Genomic DNA, 24,451 nt, shown 5'->3' on the forward strand with positions numbered 1-24,451 from the left:
GAAATCCATAACTTCTGCAGAGTGGGCTTCATCTGGCCTCTACTGATTAACACTAAATTACAATGGAATTCTTGAATAAAAATGCTCGCCATTTATATTACAAATTCAACAGGCCAAGGAAAGAGATCAATGAATGATGTGGCATAAGAAAACCCCTTTTGCTTTAATGGTAATAAGGTTGGTCCCCTTCCTAGCTTTCCTTTGTTGCTAAATCAAGTATGCCAACTGACTACCCCAAGCATTCACAGATCTCCATTTGTTATTTTACTAGTAATGCTCAGCTTTGTGGGGGAGATATGACAGAGGACTGTTATTCTACCTTTTCTTTCTCAGATGGGCCAAGTTATTACATAAAACTCATATATCCCATCACTGAGGTAACAGAGAAATAGGATACCTAGTAAAGCCTCTAACAAAAACAGCAAGGCTCAACAAAAACCAATTTCCGCTATCTGAGGCCATGCATCCTTTGTTTAAGCTGGCTTTTATGTTGTTACATTAACCCAAACCAAGGTAGGAAATTAATAGCACAGCTCTCTCAGTCACACATACCATAAGTCATGCATCAGTGCCATGTGAGGAAAGCAGTGAATCCATTATAAACTGTTGACTGTTGAATTATACAGCTCAGGCAGCCAGACACAAATAAAGCTCTTTGTATATTCATTCCCCAATACCATTTTTGGTAGGGCTTCTGCAGGCTGACTTCAAATCCAGTCTTAGGAAGTTGCAATATGCTGGTATTTGTGTTACCAGCCCTCTCCTTTCAACTGTAAAATGCTGAAGATCAAATTCTCCCTCCCAAACACTAATGCAGTGTGAAACCACAACATTGGGGGCTACTGGTGGGAAGGGAAAAGAAAAGCAAAAGCACACAACAGCTGTTTAAGACCCCCTCTGGAGAATTCCTTTTAAATTCTCCATTTGATAAAGTCTGAAAGCCCCGCCTACCTCCCCAGTGCTTACATATCGATTTAAAACTGTGACAGAAATAAAGGACTTTTGCATAAGAAGAGAACACATCCTCACTAGTCTTCAACAGTGGGAAACAGATTCCTCTTTGTCACTTAATTTCGACTGTGGGCACAAAGATTCTTATACTTACATACAGTTTCTTGCAGCCAAGTCTCTGTGGACAAACTTTTTGCTTGCAAGATATTTCATGCCTTTGGCTACTTGAAGACCAAAGCCAATAAGATCTTTTACAGTTGGGTTCTGCAATCAAAGAGAATTGAAAACGCATTAAGCTAAGCATCTAATGATCTAGCTATGATCTCAGAATTCTGAAATGTTTATAAGAATTATCTTGTTTCAAACAGTAACTTGTGCCTTGTTGATGACAGCAATCATTTATTAGGTATTTATTATTTGCAAAGCACCAGGCTAGATGCTTTTGTGAATTTTGGCTAATCCTTATACACTTCTTCAGGGTGGATTCCATTTTCCAGATGGGGAAATTCAAGTGTTTTAAAATTATTCTGGTATGGTGGGGCCAACAGATGGAAGACCACTGCCATTGAAAAGAGAGCTAGTTACTCACAATTCCCAAGGGGAGGGGGCACGCCATGCCAAACAAGGCACACAGGGAAGCACCAGGGTTGGTCTAGGAGGCAGAGGGAGCAAGGGGAAAACATAGGAAAGAGCTTGTTTTGTGGTTTCTGAGGAAAGGGAGGCAGATTTAGGATTGGCTAGTTTGAATAATTTCAGCAGGTTCTGGGGTGTAGGGACTATCTGCTGTTGTCTGGTACCTGGCCCTGAAGTGATTACAGTAGGTGGATAGTGTCTCAGAGTGTGAGAGTTCTTTAAAGGAGATGATTGGGGCATGGGCTCTGGATTGGTTGGTTTGCTTATGAAAGAAGGAAGTTAAGTTGTTTACTATCTCTGGGAATTTGCTAGCTCTGGGAAGGTCAGGCCCTCCAAGGTCATCAAGGAACCAGAAGTCAGAGCATTAGAAATAACATGGTTAACCTAAAATTTGTATGGAACCACAAAAGACCCCTAATAGCCACAGCAATTTTGAAAAAGAAAAGCAAAGCTGGAGGCATCATGATTCTGGACTTCAAGCTATATTACAAAACTGTAGTCATCAAGACAGTATGGTACTAGCACAAAAACAGACACATAAATCAATGGAACAGAATAGAAAACTCAGAAATGGACCCACAGCTATATGGTCAACCAATCTTCAACAAAGCAGGAAAGAATACCCAATGGAAGAAAGACAGTCTCTTCAACAAATGGTGTTGGGAAAACTGGACAGCCACATGCAGAAGAATGAAACTGGACCACTTTCTTATACCATACACAAAAATAAATTCAAAGTGGACCTAAATGTGAGACAGGAAACTATCACAATCCTAGAGGGGAATATAGGCAGCAACCTCTTTGACTTTGGCTGTAGCAACTTCTTACTGATACATCTCCGGAGGCAAGGGAGACAAAAGCAAAAATGAACTACTGGGACTTCATCAAGATAAAAAGCTTCTGCAGAGCAAAGGAAACAATCAACAAAACTAAAAGGCAACCAATGGAGTGGGAGAAGATATTTGCAAATGACAAATTGGATAAAGGGCTAGTATCCAAAATCTATAAAGAACTTACCAAACTCAATACCCCAAAAAGAAATAATCCAGTTAAGAAATGGGCAGAAGACATGAATAGACATTTTTTCCAGAGAAGACATACAAATGGTTAACAGACATATGAAAAGATGCTCAAAATCACTCATCATCAGGGAAATACAAATCAAAACTACAATGAGATCCCACTTAACACCTGTTGGAACAGCTAAATTTAACAATAGTGGAAACAGATGTTGGTGAGGATGCAAACTGGTGCAGCCACTCTGGAAAACAGTATGGAGGTTCCTCAAAAAGTTAAAAATAGAACTACCCTATGACCTAGCAATTGCAATACTAGGTATTTATCCAAAAGATACAAAAGTACAGATTCGAAGGGGTACATGCACCCCGATGTTTATAGCAGCATTCTCAACAATAGCCAAATTATGGAAAGAACCCAAACATCCACTGACTGATGAATGGATAAAGAAGTGGTATACACACACACACACACACACACACACACACACAATGGAATATTAACTCAGCCATCAAAAAGAATGAAATCTTGCCATTTGCATTACGTGGATGGAGCTAGAGTATATAATGCTAAGTGAAATAAGTCAGTCAGAGAAAGATAAATACCATATGATTTTACTCATATGAGGAATTTAAGAAATAAAACAGATGACATTAGGGCAAAAAGCTGAAGCTAATGAGAAGTGGCATATGTGGCTATGTTGGGGAAAGTGTTCCAGGCAGATGGAACAGCAAATGCACAGGTCCTGAGTTAGGAGAGTGGGTGGTAAGTTTGAAGAATACTAAGGGACTCATTTGTAATTAATTCTTCAGTGTTTGCCTTCTAGAGTTAAAACTCCATGTGGGCTGCTCCTCATTCTGGCCTCTGTGCTTTGCTGTTTCTGGCACATGGTAGGGACTCAAAGATGATTAAATATACATATCAGAGGGATGGTAGATCAAGGCAGCTTGCAGGACAGGTAAGCATCAATGCCCCTGGGAAACCTTTCCAGTACCACTATCTTCCCACCAGGATAGGGGATCTTGAGGTACAAGTGAATTAAATCAAGCTTTATATATCTGAACGGTGCAAACATTTTACATGTGCTTCTTTAACTAAATGCTTTTAAAAAGGTTCAAAACAGGAACTTTTGGAAGGCTGGCTGGCTGGCAGCTAGTTTACCAGTTAGTAAGCTTGGTAATATACTTACATGAGTCTCATTTCTAATGAAATTTCGAAGGTCTCCATGTTTCATGTATGGTAGGACCACTAGTGGAGACCCCTCACTTCGAAGGCAGATTCCCAAGAGCGAGAGAACGTTTGGATGACTAAAATCTTTCATGATGATTCCCTCGGTCAGAAACTGGGAAACTTCTCCTATGTCAGTGATTCCTGAGAAATCCAGCAGTGGAGACATTAACATCATTATGGACCAATAAACACTTTGTCAAGTTCAGATTGGGGGAGTTATGGAATGTAAAACCACATGGGTGAATCTTGTCCTGATATCCCATCCTCAGAGTGTTTTTTTAATAATACATTTGAGTAAATGATGTTACCCTGTAATGTGCCTTCAAGTCACCTGCAAACTCTAGCCGTTAGTTTGTCTCATACGGAAAAAGGAGAGGGAAGCAGGCCAGTCCATTTCTGCAGTGACTGTCTAGGGCAGGGGTCAGAAAACTTCTATAAAGGGCCAGACAGTAAATATTTTTTGGCTCTGTGGGCCACTTGGCCTCTGTTGCAAATACTCAACTCTGCCAATGAGTGCGAAAGCAGCCACAGATAATTATCAATGGAACAATCATTGGGCCAGAGTTTTCTGATCTCTGGAAGAGGAGGGTTTGAAGACCAACGGTTGTCATATGGTATCTAAGTAGACTTTTCTGGTATAACAGTTTCTAATCATGTCCAGATAGAGATCCTGAGGGCCTGACACTAGTCAGCACTGATGAAAGGTTAATGACCTTTAATTTATTAATCTGACTAGTATCAGTGTCGGTGATGATATATTTTTTTTTACAATGCAATACATTCTGAGACCTGGAAGTCCTCATGTGGATGGAATAGAGATTATGTGGATGGAATGGAGATTAACGCACACCAGGGACAGATAAGGATTTCTTGCTGTTAGGATTGTTCTGAGTACAATGAGCAGTAGTGCCATCTTGTGAGGCAGATTTACTGACAGTCATTCTTAATCCTTCACTGTTTGTATTTAGGTTTCATATAAACTGTCCCATTAATTACATTGTGGTCAGACTTCCAACAAAATCAACCATATAGAACACTGCTCAGCATGGGGACTTACGTTAAAAAGGTTGAAATACTCTGGCAATAACTTATCTTGGAAGAAAACCTTTCACTTGTGCATTAATAGCTTACTAATTCTGATAAAAATTTGTAAGATAGTCGGTTAACACTTTTCAGGCTACTGCAAATTATAAGCAGAAATTTAGCAATATGGGTAGAAAAGGCAAACACACTGACTTGGCGTGTGAGACCTGTCAGCAAAGCTGGCGCCAGGAAAACTCTAGTATGATGAGTACATTGGGTTGCACAAGATTTATGCCTTAATTATGGCTCCAGGTCATCAATAATCTTAGTTAATATCTGAAAGCATTCCCTGCTCCTTAAACAGAGTATACATTCCATTTAACAAAGATTTCCTCAATAACATCTAAAATTAAAAAAAAAAATTCTAGCATTGAAAGGGGGTAAGTATCACTTGTTTAGGAAGTTCATTTATGTAGAATACCCTATTCCCCCCCAAAATGCAGATAAATGAGATATTGCCATACTTATGATTTTTCAGTTTCTGCTGGCATATTTTTCTCCTGTTTGTCTTATTTTATTTTTAAGTCTAATGAAAGTTGTGGTAAAAAAATAAATATAGTAATTTCTTTGGGTAAAATGAGTCATTACTACTGTATGTGCCAACATGCTTCCAATAGTTTCCATAAATGTCACTTGCAAAACAAATATTATAAGCCAAACACAGTTAAATGACACTCAGTTCATCCAAGAACGTCATTTCTCCAAACTCCTATTTATGAAGGCTCTGAGAAATAATTTCTGAGGAAATATTTTAATAAGAATTTAGACCAAGCAAATTTTCAGGATTAGATCCCTAATTCCAGCAGTAGCTGATTTTTCCACAAGGGAAAGTATAAATCAACATTTTATTATGAACTATTTATTAGTAAACCATGAAAGTGTACTCCATTGTTAAATAAAATATCACTTACGATTCAAGGATTTCACAGCACAGTGAATTTTCTTGTCATCATTGTCCAACAAAGTCCCATGGTACACACACCCAAAATGTCCTACATGAAAGGGAATTTGGTTAGTGCTACATTACTTTTAATTAGGCAATTATCACTTGCAAAGCCCTTCATGATCTTTATTTCCTTCTTTTTCCTGACAAAAAAAATGCATTGTTTTTTATACTACTGATTAATTGTACCACCGTGTGTGTTTGTAAAATATGTAGATGTAAGGTATTTCACCCTAAGATATAAGCAATATGATTATTTAATACATGATAAAAAAATTTAGGTGATGTAACTGTTATTAAAGGCTAATATAGCAAAATATTCAACCACAGTGGACACTGAACACAGGAGTAACATCTGCCTCATAAAATAAATTTATTATTTTTGGGGCGCCTGGGTGGCTCAGTTGGTTAAGCATCCGACTCTTCGTTGCAGCTCAGGTTGTAATCTCAGGGTCATGAGATTGAGCACCGCATTGGGCTCTGTGCTGACTGCAGAATTTGTTTAAGATTCTCTCTCTCCCTCTGCCCCTCCCCACTGTGTACACTCACATGCTCTTTCTCTAAATTAAATAAATCTTTTTTAAAAAAGAAATTTATTATTTTTAAGGATCAAATAATATCTTTTAAATGTGAAAATAAGGTTTTATCACATGAAGAAATGCAATAAAAGAAGCTCCCTCTATTCCAGTAAACTAAACTGAAATAAAAATGTTACCATTAGAAATAAGATCAGCATTATAGAATAAGGATTTCCCCCATTAGTCACCAGTTAATACGTAATCCAGGTTGGCAGAAACTGAAAGCCAACTGGCCAAATGAAGCAAATTCATTCTGAGTCATTCCATCTAGTTCTTTCTGGCTTTAGCCACATCACTTTCCAATGGGAGCCTTTCATCCAGTGGCAGTAATTTTCCCCAGAGGTGCCAAACGTCTGATAGCTGTGTAAGTCACTCATTAATTAATTCATCCAACCAGCCAAGATTCCCTGAGTTCCTAGTATGTGAGTGTCAGGCATTAGCTTACCCTTTTGTAATGTAAAGATGAATAAAATAAAACTTATGCTCTTGAGGGCTCATTTTCTACTGGGAAAAACATATAAATAAATAATACTTAATATTTACAGAATCATTAATGGTTACTACTTCCTAGGGGAATAATTGCCATTTTTAGCACCTTTACTGATGAAAATTAAAAATTCTAATTTTTACGATGTATAGAATTAGAACATAATTGGTGAGGCCACACACTCTAAAACTGGTGCAATTTCTGGGATTTATAGGCTAGTAATAGAACTATGTACTACTCTGATGTAAAACAGGCTTGTTAACAGTGCAGCTACTATTTGGGAAGGGGAACGTGCTAAGGATTAAGATCTGGAATCTGTTATAGAAGAATGTGTGGGTGCTGTCACAGGAAAATGGGAAAGTCTTGTTTTCATATAAGGCACATTGTCCCATCAGCTTCTTCTGCATCATGCTGGCAGATGCCTGCTACCTTTTGCAGCACATATAGAATAAAAGGGATCAGAGGCCATTCAGTATCAATGGCAAAAGCTTTTCAGAAAAAAAGAGAAGAGCGCAGCTCATTTCCTGGCTTCTGCTTGCTTTGTTTTCCTGCTAAATATTTCCTCAAACACTGTGTATGCAAGCTGTTATTGCTGCTCTGGCTGGCTTATTACAAATATTCATCCTCTTTGTATAAAGAAATTGGGAGTGCATTGTAGAGATGATATATGTTGCTTCAGATCAGGGGAATGCTATAAATTCCATCTTTTGATGCTGTCCAGCAGGGTACAAACTGCTATAAACCAGGACTTCATAGAGTTAGTCACTGTTCTCAGGGTAAAGAAAGACTAGAGGAAGATATGAGTAAAAATATTGGAACTTAATGATTTTCGTAAAGAAGTAAACTGCACCTTCCAAGAAACTAGAGTTGCCATTATGAAAAAGATGAGGAAAGAATGTGATTTATTTTTCTTATGTTTAGGAGATTATCAAATTGCTTCCCTGCACAGGGGCAAGTCCCCATGGATATGATTTGTAGGGCCCTATTTCTGCAGAACAGAAATCAAGTGCCTTGTTATCACTGCTCTGTCAGTTGCTTTCACCATTGTCTAAGCTCCTAATCTGCAAAGGCAGAAGATAAAATGCTTACTGGAAAATTGTATTTCACAAAAAGCTGAGTGGAAATACTTACCTCTTCCTATGACTTCATTGAAATGCACAATCAGGCTACTCGGCCCGATCACTACGTGCTGGACTGCCTGGACCAGCTCTGGATTTAGAGCACTGAGGTCAATGTGGACAGTGTTTTGCAATAATGGACTGGATATATCAGAGTCCCCACTAGTAAGCATGGGGGACAGGTCCGTCAGAGGACACTGTACTTGTCTGCATGATCCGTTCTGAGATGAGTTAGGAAACTGGTCTGCAAGGTAAAGCAAAATTATTAGAGAACAAAGTGAAACCTCACTTAGTGGAGACTACAACAGGGCAACAAATTAAATTAGTAACGAAGTCTGGATTTTATAATTCAAGGAATGGTAGTTTTGTTGTTGAATGAGGCTAGAAAGAGCCTTTACAAAGAAATTGGTTTAATAAAAATGATAATTTGGGAAAAGATACTGGCTTACATATACAAGAGTTGGAACAAAATGTGTATAAATTTTCTTTTAAATAAACTAAGCATTAACTTTGAAACCTTGTTTACTCTCATTTCCTTAGACATTTCTCTTTTCATATATAGCAAAAAGCCATGCTTGAGGTTTATTTTTTAATATACTATATTCTTAAGATTGGGAAGCAGCAAAAGTAGTTTGCTTTTGAGAGACTAGTGTTTGTTAATGGAATTAATTTGTATTGCTCAACATCTATATGGATTCCTGGCCAAGGAAAAGTATAGTATAGTGAAATTAGAAATATATAATGGTTAAAATTTCAGAATTGAAGGCTTTTCACATTACTGGTAAACTCTCCCCTGTGTGGTGATGATGGCAGATATAATGGGATCCCCCCGTTCAGAGAAGGCTAGAATTGGGTTAGTGTGCCATCCCCACTGCTTAGTTGAGGGCACTTGGAAAGGGATCAGCATTCCTTCTAAGTTGATCTTTACAACCAAAGCTCTATTAGAGCCTCAGGCAAGGTTTTCTACTGCAAGGTGAAGCTTTTTCATAGGAAATTGTGGGGCTGAAGATAAATTTCTTAGTGAGAAACAGGGCAGAGAAGCCACCAGATGCTTTGCCCTTTCCACTGGGAATCCAAACATATCAAGGACAGGGCATCATATCTGCAACTGATGAAGATGAACTAGGCAGGGTGTTGAAGTATATTAGTACATAACATGGGGAGAGGCCAGAGGGTTTGGGAGGGTCCCTGTTGGCATTAAAAGATAATATAGCTTGTTTTCAAATGACTAGGAAAGTCAGAACTTGAGAGAGGGGCATAAAAAAAAGTTGATGGTACTCTGACTATTCCTAACCCCGTTTAAGCATTCTTAGTATTTTCCATAGTGTACAGTTTGGTTAATATCAACTTGGCTAAAGCAGTAAATCTCAACAGTTGTTCCTCAAAAGCTTTGGGGGCCACTTATAGTTACAGTAACTAACTGGAGATAGGACAGATACATCCTTAAAGGAAGGACGCAGAACCTCAGGTGAGTACCTGGAATGTTGGATGGGCGAGGGAAGAAAGAAGCTTAGCTGGGTGCTGGGGTTCTTTTAATCCCAGAGTCAGGCTCTTCAAAACGTCCCCAGGGGAAAGAAATGCAAATAAGCCTCTCTGAGCTCATTTCCTTCACCTCACTTTCCAAACCTTTGCACCTGGAGATCAGAGTTCTAAATTCTCAGGGTACAGAGACTGAGGGAAATCCTTGGTGAGATACGGGGAAGAAAAGTCCTCTTGCATAGAAATTCTAGTGGCTCGTAGGCTAAGTTCAAACACGTGCAAACCCGAATTTAAACCACTGGCGTGAGATTCTGTTGTAATGCCACAGAGAATTCTGGGTCTGCAGGAGACTGATGGGGAGGCTGTCTCCACCAGACATAGAGAGGAATGCTGTGTCGCTGCCTCTTCATTAGGTGCTGGCTGCGCATTCCCTCCTTCTCATCTCTCATGACCTTCTTTTGTCTATTTTACTTTTCCATGTCTTGAAAGTTCAGCTTCAATGTAGGAAAGATGATGAAACTCAAGCTTCTCAGCAATGTTGGAAGAGGTTTGTTCAGTAACAAGGTTGAAGGATTAAATGAGCTTTTTTTTAAAAAAAAAATACGTGTGAATTATAATGATCTCAGATTAGAGCTATTAAGTGTGAATATAAAATACTAATAGATGTAAATTTCAAAGCTATAAACTGGGTTTGATTTGTTCATGTTGTTAAGGGCATGTATTTTCAAAGGCAATGGAGTCATGTGGGCAAAGACAATATTTATGTGTATCTCTATAGAACTAATGTAAGCTTCAAAAACTGAGAGGCAGTGAGGGTTGAAAAAGTTAAAATATGAAGTGCCTCATTGCTCTTGTACTTGTTTTGATGAGCAGTTTCTAGTTTTCCAGTATCCCCAACCACCTGTGACTCATTTTATTTGTCCAATGGTAAATATTCAACCAGGGAAGTGCCTGTACTTGACTCACGTCCTGAAACTTCTAAAGATAAAGAAGCAGATACAATACAGACATTTTGCTTTTACCAGGAGACTTGAAATAAAACAATGTGAAATTCTCTGGTTAACCTGACCAGTCTTAGGCCTAGTGTTTTGCAAAGCAGAGGGTGTTAACCACTCCTTTTTAAGTGGCATGACTGAAGGTTTTTATTGGATAAGACGCAGAATATATTCAAGTCCTGGAATGTTGGTGGGTAAAAGGCTGTGTACTGACAGCTCACTGAGAATCCTTTAAGGGGATACTAAAGGTATAATTTTAATGCTTGAGGATTCATAGGTAAAAAAAAAAGTATCAGTGCCCACTTATATTTAAATAAATATAAGTTTTGTATCTTAAATCTTCCGGGGTTGTTAAAGAGAGCTTCACAACTTCTTAGCATTGAACTCAGATGATAAACATCTTACCTTTGCTCAAATGGATTTTAAAATTAACATTTTTGTGAGAAGAAAACTTAAAGACTCTAAAGATCTAATGTAATATGTACACGAGTCCATTTAAAAATAAGAGCCATGTAATTCTGTGTCAAATTAAATACTTCTTTGGCCAAAGAAGAGGTAAATACTTCTTTTTTATTTTTATAAAAATATAAAGGCAAAACCAAAAATAAACAACAATGCCACAACCCACTGAGGAATATGTATAGGTATTTCTTAGAACGATAAACTGAAATATACCTTCTGGAAAAGTAGCTCGGTAGTCTACAGATTCATTTGAAACCATTTCTGTCGTTGGGCTTACACTTCGGGCACTTACAAGCCTATCCAAATGAGGAGTGTGTACTCTTGCATCATAGCGAACTAATTCACTGCCCAGATCTTAAAACAGAGAGAGAGAAAGAGCTCGTTAAAGACTTGGCTATCATGGGTCCCAGTAGACCTTGACCCAGTGACCAGAACTCATGGGTTTGTGGATTGCATATAAGACAACACACATGAATCGATGGCATTTTAAAACTGTAATGACTGTATACTTCAGGTAACTTCTTAAAGGAAATAGTAACAACAAAAAAAATGCACCTTTAATTTGCTTTCTCCTTTTCAGCCACAGAAAAAGCCCGAGTAATAATAAGACTATTAATGATATTGAGATAACACCAACAATCAGTCCTGTGAAATTCTGATCTGGCTGAACAATTACTTTTCCAAGGACGGTTGAAGAAACTGCTTGCTTCCACTAAAAATGACAAGTACAGGAAAGTCAGAAGTTAGCCATGATAAATACAAAATATACTACGCAGGTTGAATCACTCTCCTTGGACCCAAAGTACCAGCTGGTTATCAATGTCCTAGAAGTGACATAATTGCCTTCAGAGCAATAAGATATTCCTCAATTCTGTTTCAGTGTTCAAATAATCAGGGGCTACTGATCCCTAAAGTACTTTTGTTTGTACTTGTAACTAGGTATTAGGGATAAAAAGATAAATAAAAATCAGTTTTTGGTCTTGAGGAACTAAATTATAGAAAGGGAGACAAACACATAAATAAGTGATAACACAGTATGAAATATACCTTAGAAGTATGAATAATCAGAGACCACGGGACATTTACTCTATCTTGAAGGATTAGGTAGGGGGCAGAGAAGACTTCCCATAAAAGGTAAATAATCACATGGAATAAAAAAGTTGCAAAATATTTTTATTTCAGTTTTGAGACATAGAAGAAATCTTTGAGGATTCTTCTGGCTTTAACATGGATTTTTAGGATTTATGGTCCTTTTGAATTTTAAACTCTGATATCATGATTCAGCCTTAAATTTTATAATATTTTTGTACTTTCCCATAACTCTCCCCCCCCTTCCATTTTATAACTTTTTAGAAGACTTCAGGAATCCTTTAAAATTCACTCATTCTTGGATAAACAAAATGTGGTATATCTATATGATGGAATATTACTCAGCCTTAAAAAGTAATAAAGTTCTGACACATACTAGAACCTGTATGAACCATGAAAACATGCTAAGTAAAATAAGCCAGACACACAAGGACAAATATTGTATGATTCCACTTATATGAAATATTTAGAATAGGCAAATTCATAAAGACAGAAAATAGATTAGAGGTTACCCAGGGCTGGGGAAGAGGAGGGAATATGACAGTATGGCTTAATGGTTCCTGAGTTTCTCTTTGGGGTAATGAAAAAGTTTTGGAATTAGTGGTGATGGTTGCACAATATTGTGAATGTAATTAATGCCACTGAAATGTACACTAAAAAATAGTTAAAATGGCAAATTTTATGATACATGTATTTTGCCATAATTTAAAAAATTAATAAGGTAATACACCCAAAACCACTGAACTGTACACTTTAAATGTGTGAGTTGTGTGGTGCAACATGAAAGAAGTTATTATACAATAGTTTAATTCCTATTTTACTTTGTTCATGAATTTGAGGTCACTGTGGAGAGCGGCAGTATGTTGGCTCTGGCCTCCTGGTACAAAGAGGTGGGGGGAGGGCACTGAGGGGTGTGCCCTTATCCCTCCTGAGAGTTACAATAAATTTTGTCAAAAGTGGGGTATGATGGAGAGCGAGTGTGCCTAGGAAGGACTTTTGAGATCCACCCTCTAAAGCTTGGGAAGGAGACAGTGCAACAAAAACTCACTAATTCTAAAATAACAACTAAGAATCGAGGCTGAGCTGATGAGCCAAAGCCAACAAACAAATGAGCTTTAATGATTTATTTTAAGCCTGCAAGTGACATAATTACACTGGCATCTTTATTTACATCATGAGAGAAATGCAGGAATCCCACCTCTATATTTAGCTCGTTGTTCAATTTCAGCAGGTCACTGGGGACCTTGCATAAAATGGCTTCAGAATCCGAGTATATAGTCTCACAGCTCTTATTTCCAACTTTTAACACTTCACCTTTAACTGCTTCAGGGTCAATATCATTTCCCTGAAAGAAAAAAAGAGGTTGTTAACACTTCACAGTTTTGCAGGAATGCTAACAATTGTGGAAAGAACATAAATATACTGCAAACATAGGCCATGTTGTTTGCCAAGACATATGATTTTACGATACTCATTTGCATGGGAATTTGGATAGTTGCAAGAGAGCATGATCATTTGGGGGCACTAATTAGGATTCACAGCATATTGCTTTTTATGATTTTTTTTTTAAAGATTTTATTTATAAGTAATCTCCACACCCAATGTGGGGCTCAAACTTACAACCCTGAGATCAAGAGTTGCACGCTATACAGACTGAGACAGCCAGGTGCCCTTATAGCTTTTCTATCAAACTGGATTTTAGAGCAAAGGAGAGATGCTTGTTCCACACCCTTCCATCAAATGACCTCTTACTCACAATCACCTTATTTATTATTATTATTATTTTTTTTTAAAGATTTTATTTATTTATTCATGAGAGATAGAGAGAGAGAGAGAGAGGCAGAGGCAGAGGGAGAAGCAGGCTTCCCGCGGAGCAGGGAGCCCGATGCGGGACTCGATCCCGGGACTCCAGGATCATGACCTGAGCCGAAGGCAGTCGCTTAACCAACTGAGCCACCCAGGTGCCCCCACAATCACCTTATTAATGTCTTTAGGGGGTATCAATGGTTGGCAAAAGGGAAATAACTTAGATATTCAGTTGTTGCACTGACACTGCCTCATGCAGTGACACTGAACTTGGCTTTACTTTTAGAATCACATTGAGAGAGCTTTACAAAATACTGATGCCTGGGTCCCATCTCCAGAGATTCTGAACTAATTGATCTATGTTAATATATTCCTTTTGTGTTTGAGTTGGGCAGTTTCTTTTCATCCTTCCTGCACAGCTGAATCTTACACATAAATAAATTCATTTTTACAGAAATTCCTGAGATGTTATATGACCCTCATTATGATTTCAGAGCATGATTACATTATTTTGAACACTTAGTTACATGAGGATTTAAAAAAAATTTTGCAACTTGACATATTTAGTTAACTGAATTTAAAGAATATCAACATTTTGTTGAAGAAACCAATAATTAGCCTTGGGAAAGAAGTGAAAATGTAGGCACAACTTCTCATATCAAGACTTAATGAGTACAGGGGCACCTGGGTGGCTCAGTTGTTAAGCGTCTGCCTTCGGCTCAGGTCATGATCCCAGGGTCCTGGGATCGAGTCCCACATCGGGCTCCCTGCTCCGCGGGAAGCCTGCTTCTCCCTCTCCCACTCCCCCTGCTTGTGTTCCCTCTCTTGCTGTGTCTCTCTCTGTCAAATAAATAAACAAAATCTTAAAAAAAAACCAGACTTAATGAACACAGTTATTTATTAAAAGTTAAAAGGATAATATATAAAAACATATTACTATTTTACTTATGGACAAAGAGCAGCCAGTAATAACTATAGTACTGCTACTTTGTTTTATGTGATCTTTAGTACTTGGCAAACTGCTTTTATATACATTGTCTTACATGGATTTCAATAGATTGGTAGGTCAGAAATCATTCTGGGGAAAGAAGTTAGAAGAAAATACTTCTTTCTAACATGAATCTGGAGTCTAAGAAAAAAATGGATAGAGACAAACCCTATCTTTCTATTTTCTAGATATTTCTAGAGGCAGTATGTGTATGCCATTGAACCAGGTCAGCCACACAGGGCAATTCAATGTAAAAGCACATAAATCTAACAGGTCACTTTGGGGCTTCAAATGACAACTTGTTGGTTAGGTCTGAGGAGGGGTAAGGCACGCACTCACATATTGGAGGGAATTCAGGGAATGACAAAGAAAAGAGATTAAAGAGCTGCAGGGCTTGATTTATGAGGGAATGACTAAAATGTGTCTTGCCTGCTTAGAGGATAATGAAGGCTGGGGGAAGGGATGAACATACTGCATTTGCACTTCCAATACTCCTTCTTTTAGGCACAGGTCTCCTTGGATGTTGCATAAAGGCTTCTCTAAAGCAAAAAGAGACCACTCAGCTAACATTGAACCCCTTTTCATCTGTGCCTAGTAGGGAACATACAATAAATGACGACATATAAGTAATTACTATCAGCTTTGTATGTGTAATTGTTTTAATAAAAGTCTACTATCCAAGATGTCACAAAAGGGATACTGGCCATCCACTATTATATGCAGAGGGGTCCAAGTCAGAAAAAAATAAAAATCAATATAGGGTACTTTTTGTCATTTAAAATAAACATATCTTGGGATGCCTGGGTGGCTCATTCCATTAAACATCTGCCTTCGGCTCAGGTCATGATCCCAGGGTCCTGGGATCAAGTCCCACATCGGGCTCCTTGTTCAGTGGGGAGCCTGCTTCTCCCTCTGCCTGCCACTCTCCCTGCTTGTGCTCGCTAGCTCTCTCTATCTCTCTGACAAATAAATAATCTTAAAAAAAGAATAAACATATCTTTATGGAGTTGTGGGAAAAATGCATGTGTTTAGAACTTTTTAAATTTACTTTTTATTATTTAATATTAACTATTATTAAATAGAAGAACATAAAAATTGGCTCAGTTCTTCAGTCATTAAAATGGTAATATGCTCTTTTAAATAAAGCAGCACAGAAAAAACTTTCTGGTCTTTAATCCCCTGCACACATACAGCAATTTAGAATTATAATTATCTCATTTTGTCTTGTAAAGACAGCCCCCTCCTCCCCCCTGGGTTGGTATTATTGTGATTCCAGCTTTACACATTCAGAACTAAGGTTCAAGAAGGGACTAGGTCACGAAGCAAATCAAATTCCATTTGATCTACTGTGTGTTAGACACAATTCTAGTTACTGAGAAGATAAAGACGAACAGAGGTTTTTCTTTTCACTATACTATTAAAATAAATATATTTCTTTTCTTTTTTTTTAAAAAGATTTTATTTATTTGACAGAGAGATACACAGCGAGAGGGGAACACAAGCAGGGGGAGCAGGAGAGGGAGAAGCAGGCTTCCTGCTGAGCAGGGAGCCCAATGCGGGGCTCGATCCCAGGACCCCGGGATCATGACCTGAGCTGAAGGCAGATGCTTAATGACTGAGCCAGCCAGGCGCCCCAATAAATATATTTCTAAAGTGAAAACTTATTACTCCTAATGTGTTATGTTAGGATGTCCCTTATTCCTTTCATCTCCAACTCTGGCCAGGTGTGACACAGTGTTTCTATCTAGGATTCAGACCTGGGGACCCATGTCTGAGCTGGTTACAGAACACAGTGGATGGTGGCAGTAGGTAGAATTTCAAAAATAGCATTATATGTAGAGGGAGGGATCTTACAAGATTTCATATATCCAGGTGGCCACAAGATTGAGTTGGAAAGCAGCTAGAGCAGTGAGGTGCAAGTTGGCAGAGGACCCAGAGAGGCAACAGTCCAGGGAGGGTGGCAAGCAGAAAGTCAGCGAGCTGGTGGTGATAGGGTCAGGAGGGGGAGATTTATACTTCCTCCAGAGGATAGGAGCCCCTCAGTTTAGAGAGTAGGCAAAAGAACCTTCACAGAAGCCTTCAAAACTGAGTTCCACAGGATGTTAATAGGCATTTGCAGAAATTTCCTGGTAATTTGGGAAAGGCTGCATGAACTAAAATTAAAATGGTTTCTTCAGTGGTTAGTTGGGGCACCGTGAAACTGCTGATCTTCCCGTCCCCTTTTCCTGGTTTAGCTGACTTCTCCAGACTGGACCTCTGAAGCATCTCTATGACCATATACATAAATTTGCTCCAAAATAACATAAATCACCAGGTCAGTGTCAGGCAGTCTTTGTTACAGCATTACATATTGTATTTCTCTACTTTCCATAAAATATGCTCATGCACAGAAAGTCACATAATAAGATAATTAGGGAAAAGACAAATCACCTAAGCTTTCTAAACCTATGTTTACTTATCTGTAAGTGGGGATAATCATTACTGGACCTCTAAACTGCACAGGTCTGAGTCTGAAACAAAATAATATATATCAAAGTACTATGTTGGGCGCCTGGGTGGCTCAGTCGTTAAGCGTCTGCCTTCGGCTCAGGTCATGATCCCAGGGTCCTGGGATCGAGTCCCACATAAATAAATAAAATCTTTAAAAAAAAAAAAAAGTACTATGTTAACTAATCTTCCACAAAAATGTGAGCTGCTGTTGACATAAACATGGTGCCCTGGTGTGTACTCCAAAGGAGATGTCTATTTTTGATGACCACTATCCACAATTGGTCCTGACTAACTTGGAACCTTGGCCATAAACTACCTCCCACATCGATGGGATTTCTGGTTCATTCTGAGGAATGATTGATCCTTGGTCTCTTTTACATTCTCTTGATCCAAACTTGGCTGACCCTCTTGGTCATGGCATACTGCTGACTGAGGCAATTCTCGCAACTAGGGCTGGAGACTATCACAATCTCTTTTTATTTTATTTTTATTTTAAAGATTTTATTTATTTGACAGAGAGAGAGGCACAGCGAGAGAGGGAACACAAGCAGGGGGAGTGGGAGAGGGAGAAGCAGGCTTCCCGCGGGGCAGGGAGCCCGATGCGGGGCTCGATCCCAGGACCCTGGGATCATGACCTGAGCTGAAGGCAGACGCTTAACGACTGAGCCACCGAGGTGCCCCTCACAATCTCTTTTTGGCCAGGGAATTCCTGTATGCATAGCTGCTTGAGGACCATGAACTCCTCCTGGCAATAAGGAGCAACTCTCTCTCTAAACACATAATTCTCTCCATAGCTTTCACTGATGGAATACAACCTACTTCACACTCATGTTTTGAACCGTAATTGGACAAGCACAACATGAAATAAAATGGCATCCTTTCTTTTGATAAAAACAGTCCACTGCATGTCTGGAAGAGGCCTTTTCTTTCTTTTCTTTTCTCATGCTTTGCTTTCCTTTGTTTCTGTCCCAAGAGAGACAGAGGTTTTAATGTGATCCACTTTAGAAACTGATAAAGGGTTAAAGAGCTGTCATACAATCTTTCCTTACACCTTATATTTCCTCTTATATATAAAGCAAATGGACTATGGGAGATTGAATGATGATACCAAAATAATCCCTCTAAATCATCCTTTTTCTCCCCAAACTGCCACTCTGTGAGATGACAGATGTTATACCCTTGTTAGAGAAAAGAGTCATTTTGTATGTAGAGAAAAAAAGAAAGTGTTTTGTGTCTATTTCCAGAGACCCCTTGGGCCATGTTGGGAACAGCACCGAAAGGCTAAGGATGATGTCAAATCATGTTTTTCTAGGTCCAACAATTTTGTAGGACATTGAATAATGGGTATTTAATTTACAGAAAAAGAAGTTTTCTCTTCTATATAAGACTGCTTGGAAGGGTAGATAAAGAACCATTTATTTCTAATCCTTCCATCAGAGGTAGAGGAACAGAAAAATAGAGTTTGGGCATAAAAATATTTGCAAATAAACCTTTGTTTTCATCAAGAAAAACCAAATGGAATCTTTCAAATGGCAAACACAGTAATTGTTGAAAGCAAAAGGTCACACTAGATTAGTTTTATTGAAAAAAAAAAAGAAGTGATAAAAGCTCTTTCTCCTTTTCTAAAACTAATTAAAGAAGCAGATGAAAGAACTTTGCTGTGGTAAACATGCTGTTCACTGAAGCAGGCTTCCATTTAATTTCATGCTGGGCTTGCTTAATTATTGTACAAAACACAATTCGAGGTTAGTAAACTTATATGAGTATGAACGTGTGCATGAATTTGGCTGTAGATAAAATCTTGTTGAAAAAGCAGAAAAACTTCAGTAGAAATGTACTGTTACTTAGATGGAGAGGATCTACAGGAACTTATATCTAAAAAAGGACTATCCTATTACTTTGTATTTGTTCATACTGGCATCCAGGCTATCTTTCAGGGGAAAAATTCTGAATGTCTAAAACAACATGGTGAAGGGTAAGTATTTTGCTGTTTCTAGTGACTGGGGCTACCGATAAAGTCTTGATCATTTTGCCATTTTATTACTACTTGAAGTAAAGATGACTGAAGTGATGTAAGAGAGCTGTACTCTAGTCTTTGTTTTGCCACTGTTCCATCACTTGTCAAACCACTTAACCTCTCTGTGTTTTATAGTGTTCTTTGTTTGCAACAGGCTGGGTTAGAAAAGATAATTTGTTTCTCCAATTGAATTACATTTAGAGGCTGCTATATTCCTACAGTAGAGGAAATCCAGCTCCATTTAGAAATCAGCTTAGAGATGACCATACTCGGATACAAAATTCCAAGTATTTCACGGAAGTACAGAACTACAACTGATGCATTTACTTTCATGGTTCTTACCTTTTATCTTATAACGAGCACATTTAGGTGTCCAGGGAAATGTATAACAGCAGGAGGATAATGCATTACAGGCAGCCTATTTAATAGATTGTGTCCCACATTTGCTACTTATTAATACACACACAAGAATTTTTAAATGCTTCATTAAAAAGAAGTCCATGATTATACTTAACTTTTAGTCTTATGCCAAAAAGATTTGTTTTTCAGAGCTTAGATATTTGCTGATGTAGTATAAGATAATGACCCAGTACAACAGTTCTATTCATACAGCTATGAAGTCAATTAAGTTCAAGTGATGATTTCAGAGAGCATTTTTAAGCATTTCTTACCTTAATTTCCAGTACATTTTCATTGCCTATTGAGATCATCACTGGCTTTTCAAAAGGTTTAAACACGGGATTATGTACATAAATGAGATCAAAGTATTTGGAATGGATCCCATCTAACATGAAAAAGGCTTTGGTTTTCAGAGGGAGGTGCAGATTCAGCTGTTGCAGTGAAGGAGTTGTACAGCAGATTATCTCTGAGCTAGAGCGATGTTGACATGCCTATAGTAAGACACAATTATCCACTTTAGACAGAAGATAGCTTGACAACATCAATAGCAACTTCCACAGTTCACTGTTTTAGACAATTAAAAATATATAATTTTTGAAAAAAATCTGCATTTAATTTACTAATGTTGAAGAACACATTTCTGATAACATGATAGATGCAAAATCATCCAAACAGCACAATCTTTAAAGGAACACGGAGCTTCACTGGCCTGGAATAAGCTATACTGATCAAACTGAAGCTGGCTGTCCCTCCATCACTGTTATTTTCCTTAAGATGACAGGACAGTCACCTGGAGGGACTGCCTCTTTGTTTATGAAATACCAATGGCAGAATGAGAGCTGGACTTTGTGTGGTTAGAAGTCCTTGATTCACATCATACCTTTAAAATAAGTTGTGAGAATCCAAGCGAAGCCCTTAGTAGGAGACTCAGTGTCCTCAATCCCGAATTAAGATTAAAATGTTATTCACAGTGTGTGATACTGCATGGTAAGTGCTTTGCCAACTACCGAGCACCATACTGATGACATTGTAAGTAGCTCTGTAGTCAGGTCATCTTATTAGTGTGTTTCAAGCTATCAATTTCTGAGTGCCAGGTTCTGTGCAAAATACTTTACAGGCTGGTCTCATTTCATCCTCACAACAGTCCTAAGAGATAGGTGCTATGATTTTACCCACATTTTACAGATGAAGAAACTAAGCTTTTTGAGCTAATGTCATTAGACCAGGTCACGGCTCTGAATGGCAGAGTGGGGAACATAAATCCTAGGCCATTGGCTTGAATTCACTGCCTTAACTCCCATACTCTATGGCTTCTTGCTCACTCTATATTCTATATCGGTAGATCTTTTCTTACACTATTTTACAAAGGGTCTGCTATTATTATTTCATGTGCTTTTATCTCTCATTTCAAATCTTCCCCTTTGGAATTCTGATTTATGGAAGTTTGGAAAATGTGGTTTCCTCTTGATTGTGCTTAGACTAAACCAGCAACACAAAGTGGCACATTTAAGGTTAAATGGTTGCATTTTTTCCCCCAAGGAAAAGACAAACAAGCAACAACATCCTTAGATTTCCTTTTCTTTGACAAGTAGAGTTGGAGATAAAACAATTACTTATGCCCACAATAGAAAAAGGACTCAGGATATACATAAAAAGCACAAGCAAAATTGGGTATTTGATATTTTCTTCTAAAAATAATTTAAAAACATTATCCTACATTTTAAAATGCATGTTGTAAGCAGATAAAGAAAACAGATACATAGATATAATATAAATAAAATATTAGTTTTATATAAAATTCATATTATAATGCCAAAAGCTATTTATTATCATCTTGAAAAATGGAAATGAACAGTTTTATTGTGAGTACAATAATTCTTTATTAACAATAAGAAATTTGAAAACTATACAATAAACTGCTGGCTTATGGGCCATCATGTGTATTAATTAATATTAATTTTGTTAAGATGGTGTATTTTTATTTTATTATTTTTTTTAGTATTTTTATTTTAAAAGTTTAGAGTTTGCTGGACTTAAAAGTTATCATGGCTGGATCAGTATATCTAAATCAGACCTGGCCAAGAGTTTTTATTTGTTAAATAATAAATGGGTTCAATTCATCATGGTCAGCTTCAAATTCTATAAGCACCAAGGAACGTGGAAGGAACACACATTTCTTTATGAGGTAGTTCTCACAAACAATAGTCAAATAGAATTCTTCATTCTTGTCCAATTCTAATGCATACTTCTATTGTGATATTAAGTTTGTGGCTAAAACAAGAGAAGTTTACATTTCCAGATATGTAGAGATAAGATTTTTATCTTCTATCATTGTTTGACTCTTCCTTGGGTTATGGAACTCTTATGTCTCACATCTAGGAGGTTTTTAAATAAACGTTTGATTACAAATGAATGAATAAAGCAAAGACGGGTCCCATGGTGTAATGGTTAGCACTCTGGACTCTGAATGAATAAAGCCAAAAGGCATCTACATGTCATTATAATGCTGGTGAGGGAGAAGGAAATTTAGCTATTAATTTTAAAACCTAGGCTCAGCGAGAATTAGATAAACTAATAATTCCTCAGATTTCTAAAGAGTCACATGCCAACACCGAAAAGGGTATTCTTAATTTGGTTAATGAAAAATTGTTCTGTTTGGCTGTGGAGAAGTGATGCTCTTTAAATTAATAGCAGTGGTATTCTAACTTTATTTGTGGCCATGTGCGGGGATTGGTTTTAAAGCTCTCTACTTCATACGGTGACTCCCTGGAGTACAATCTCTCAGGAATATGATAAAAATCTAATAATACTCTTTAGAGGTGATGCAATGTGGCTGATTGAGAAGGTCAAGAGAAATCTCATTGGAGATGACCTTATTGTTTGGTGATTTGGCTTGACATTTTTAGCCCCAAATTGGTTTTTGTAATTAAAGAACACTGTGGCCTTAGTCTTCAAGAAATATTGGATGGAGAATCTAAAAGAAAGTGCTGTAATTCAATCTGTCACCTGCCCAATCAAGACCCTGCTTCGGGGGGGGTGGGTACTTAGAACTTTCATTTTTAGTTGAGTGCACAAGTCCAACTAGATTATGGTATTTTATATTAGAGAAAAACATCAACAAAAATATGAAATCCTTGTAAATAACTCCAACCTTCCTAAAGTCTAAACTAAAACTATCATTTCAATGTGATCTATATAAATTGTTAGATCAATCACTTTTAAGGACGCCTTCATTTAATTTTGATTGACTTTGCAAATAAAAGAAGGGAAGGTGGAGAAATACCAAACATACACTCCAGGACATCAGTCTTCTAATGCTCTTTCTCATTACTTGATAATATGCTAACAAAGGGACAAGAAGAACAGTAACAACACCGTTCTTACACCGGGATGTAAGAACGTATGTGTGCCTGCCACTTAGAAAGACAAAGATGCTGTTGCAAGATTAGAGCAAAAGGGCAATGTTCTTTGGTGCATTAAAAAAAGGGAGAGAGGAATTCTATGGACTGAATGTTTGTGCCCCTCCCTAAATCACATGTTGTAACCCTAATCCTCAGCATGATGGTGGGAGATGGGGCCTTGGGAAGGTAATGAGGTTATGAGAGTGGAGTTCTTATGAAGGAGTTAGTGCCCTTATAAGAAGAGATTCAAGGGGCGCCTGGATGGCTCAGTCGGTTAAGCATCTGACTTTGGCTCAGGTCATGATCCCAGGGTCCTGGGATTGAGCCTGTATTGGGCTCCTCACTTAGCAGGGATTGCCCTCCCCCTCTGCCCCTCCTTTTTCCTCCTTCCCCTCCCCCTGCTCATGCGCAAGCGCTCTCTCTCAAATGAATAAGTAAATAAATCTTTAACAAAAAAATAAGAAGAGACACAAGAGAGCTTGCTTCCTCTTTTTCTTTCTGCCATGTGAGGATACAATGAGGGAAGGTGGTCTTCTGCAAACCAGAAACAGTACCCTCACCAGACACCTGGATCTGCTGGCACCTTGATCTTACACTTCCCAGCCTTCAGAACTGCGAGAAATAAATGTTTGTTGTTTAAGCCACCCCGTCCATGGTATTTTTGTTATAGGATCCTCAACTAAGACAGGGAATGATGTAGTTTCTATCTGTACCGACTATCTTTAAAAACACTGCCTCAAGTTGGTAATCATCTTTTGTGTCTAGCATTTTGTGTGTGTGTGTGTGTGTGTGTGTGCATTTTATAATGTTAGCCTGAGGCAAGATAATTTTAGTTATTGTATAAAATATACTACTTGATCTGTGCTGCAAGGAAGGTAACTAGCAAAATTAAAAGCCAACCCCAAATGTCCTATGTACCCTGAAAGCCAGTGGTAAAGGCAGAGATGCAGGGTCTTAAGTACAACTATCTCTCAAAGGACTTACCACTGTAAAGTTCCTCCTTGCTTCCTGTACATTTATGACCATCCTCAGGACACTAACTGAATGCAGGTTTTTCCCAACAGCTGTTATTGTGCTCCCACCACTGGCAAAATAAAATAGAAAAACAGCAATATGGAGAGGTCCTTTTTCTACCAAGTATTTTAAGAAAGAAGTTAAATTACATCACATGTAGTGATTGCAATTTATAGTCAAAGCCAAGTCAAATGGAAGTTCAGTGGTAACTCTTTTTTGGAAACAACTTATTGAACTTGGAAATATGTTTTAAAATTCCTATTTTGTAAGT

General features: G+C 38.0%; 1 protein-coding gene across 2 annotated transcripts in view; it reads right to left on the reverse strand.

Annotated features, from left to right (window-relative positions):
• Window positions 1-24,451, reverse strand: part of MET (MET proto-oncogene, receptor tyrosine kinase) — a 115,516-nt gene that overhangs the window by 12,887 nt on the left and 78,178 nt on the right. For both annotated transcript variants that reach the window (XM_081800206.1, XM_081800205.1), the window contains 9 exons: window positions 24,151-24,250; window positions 20,038-20,256; window positions 13,264-13,410; window positions 11,532-11,688; window positions 11,190-11,330; window positions 8,054-8,284; window positions 5,826-5,906; window positions 3,791-3,972; window positions 1,106-1,215 (listed from right to left, as the gene is read on the reverse strand). In XM_081800206.1, the coding sequence (XP_081656332.1) occupies window positions 1,106-1,215; window positions 3,791-3,972; window positions 5,826-5,906; window positions 8,054-8,284; window positions 11,190-11,330; window positions 11,532-11,688; window positions 13,264-13,410; window positions 20,038-20,256; window positions 24,151-24,250 (1,368 nt within the window). The remainder of the gene's footprint in view (window positions 1-1,105; window positions 1,216-3,790; window positions 3,973-5,825; window positions 5,907-8,053; window positions 8,285-11,189; window positions 11,331-11,531; window positions 11,689-13,263; window positions 13,411-20,037; window positions 20,257-24,150; window positions 24,251-24,451) is intronic.

The sequence above is a fragment of the Leptonychotes weddellii genome, chromosome 12 (assembly GCF_054177405.1).
Source record: "Leptonychotes weddellii isolate Sample4059 chromosome 12, ASM5417740v2, whole genome shotgun sequence".
In the NCBI taxonomy this organism is placed as follows: Eukaryota; Metazoa; Chordata; class Mammalia; order Carnivora; family Phocidae; genus Leptonychotes; species Leptonychotes weddellii.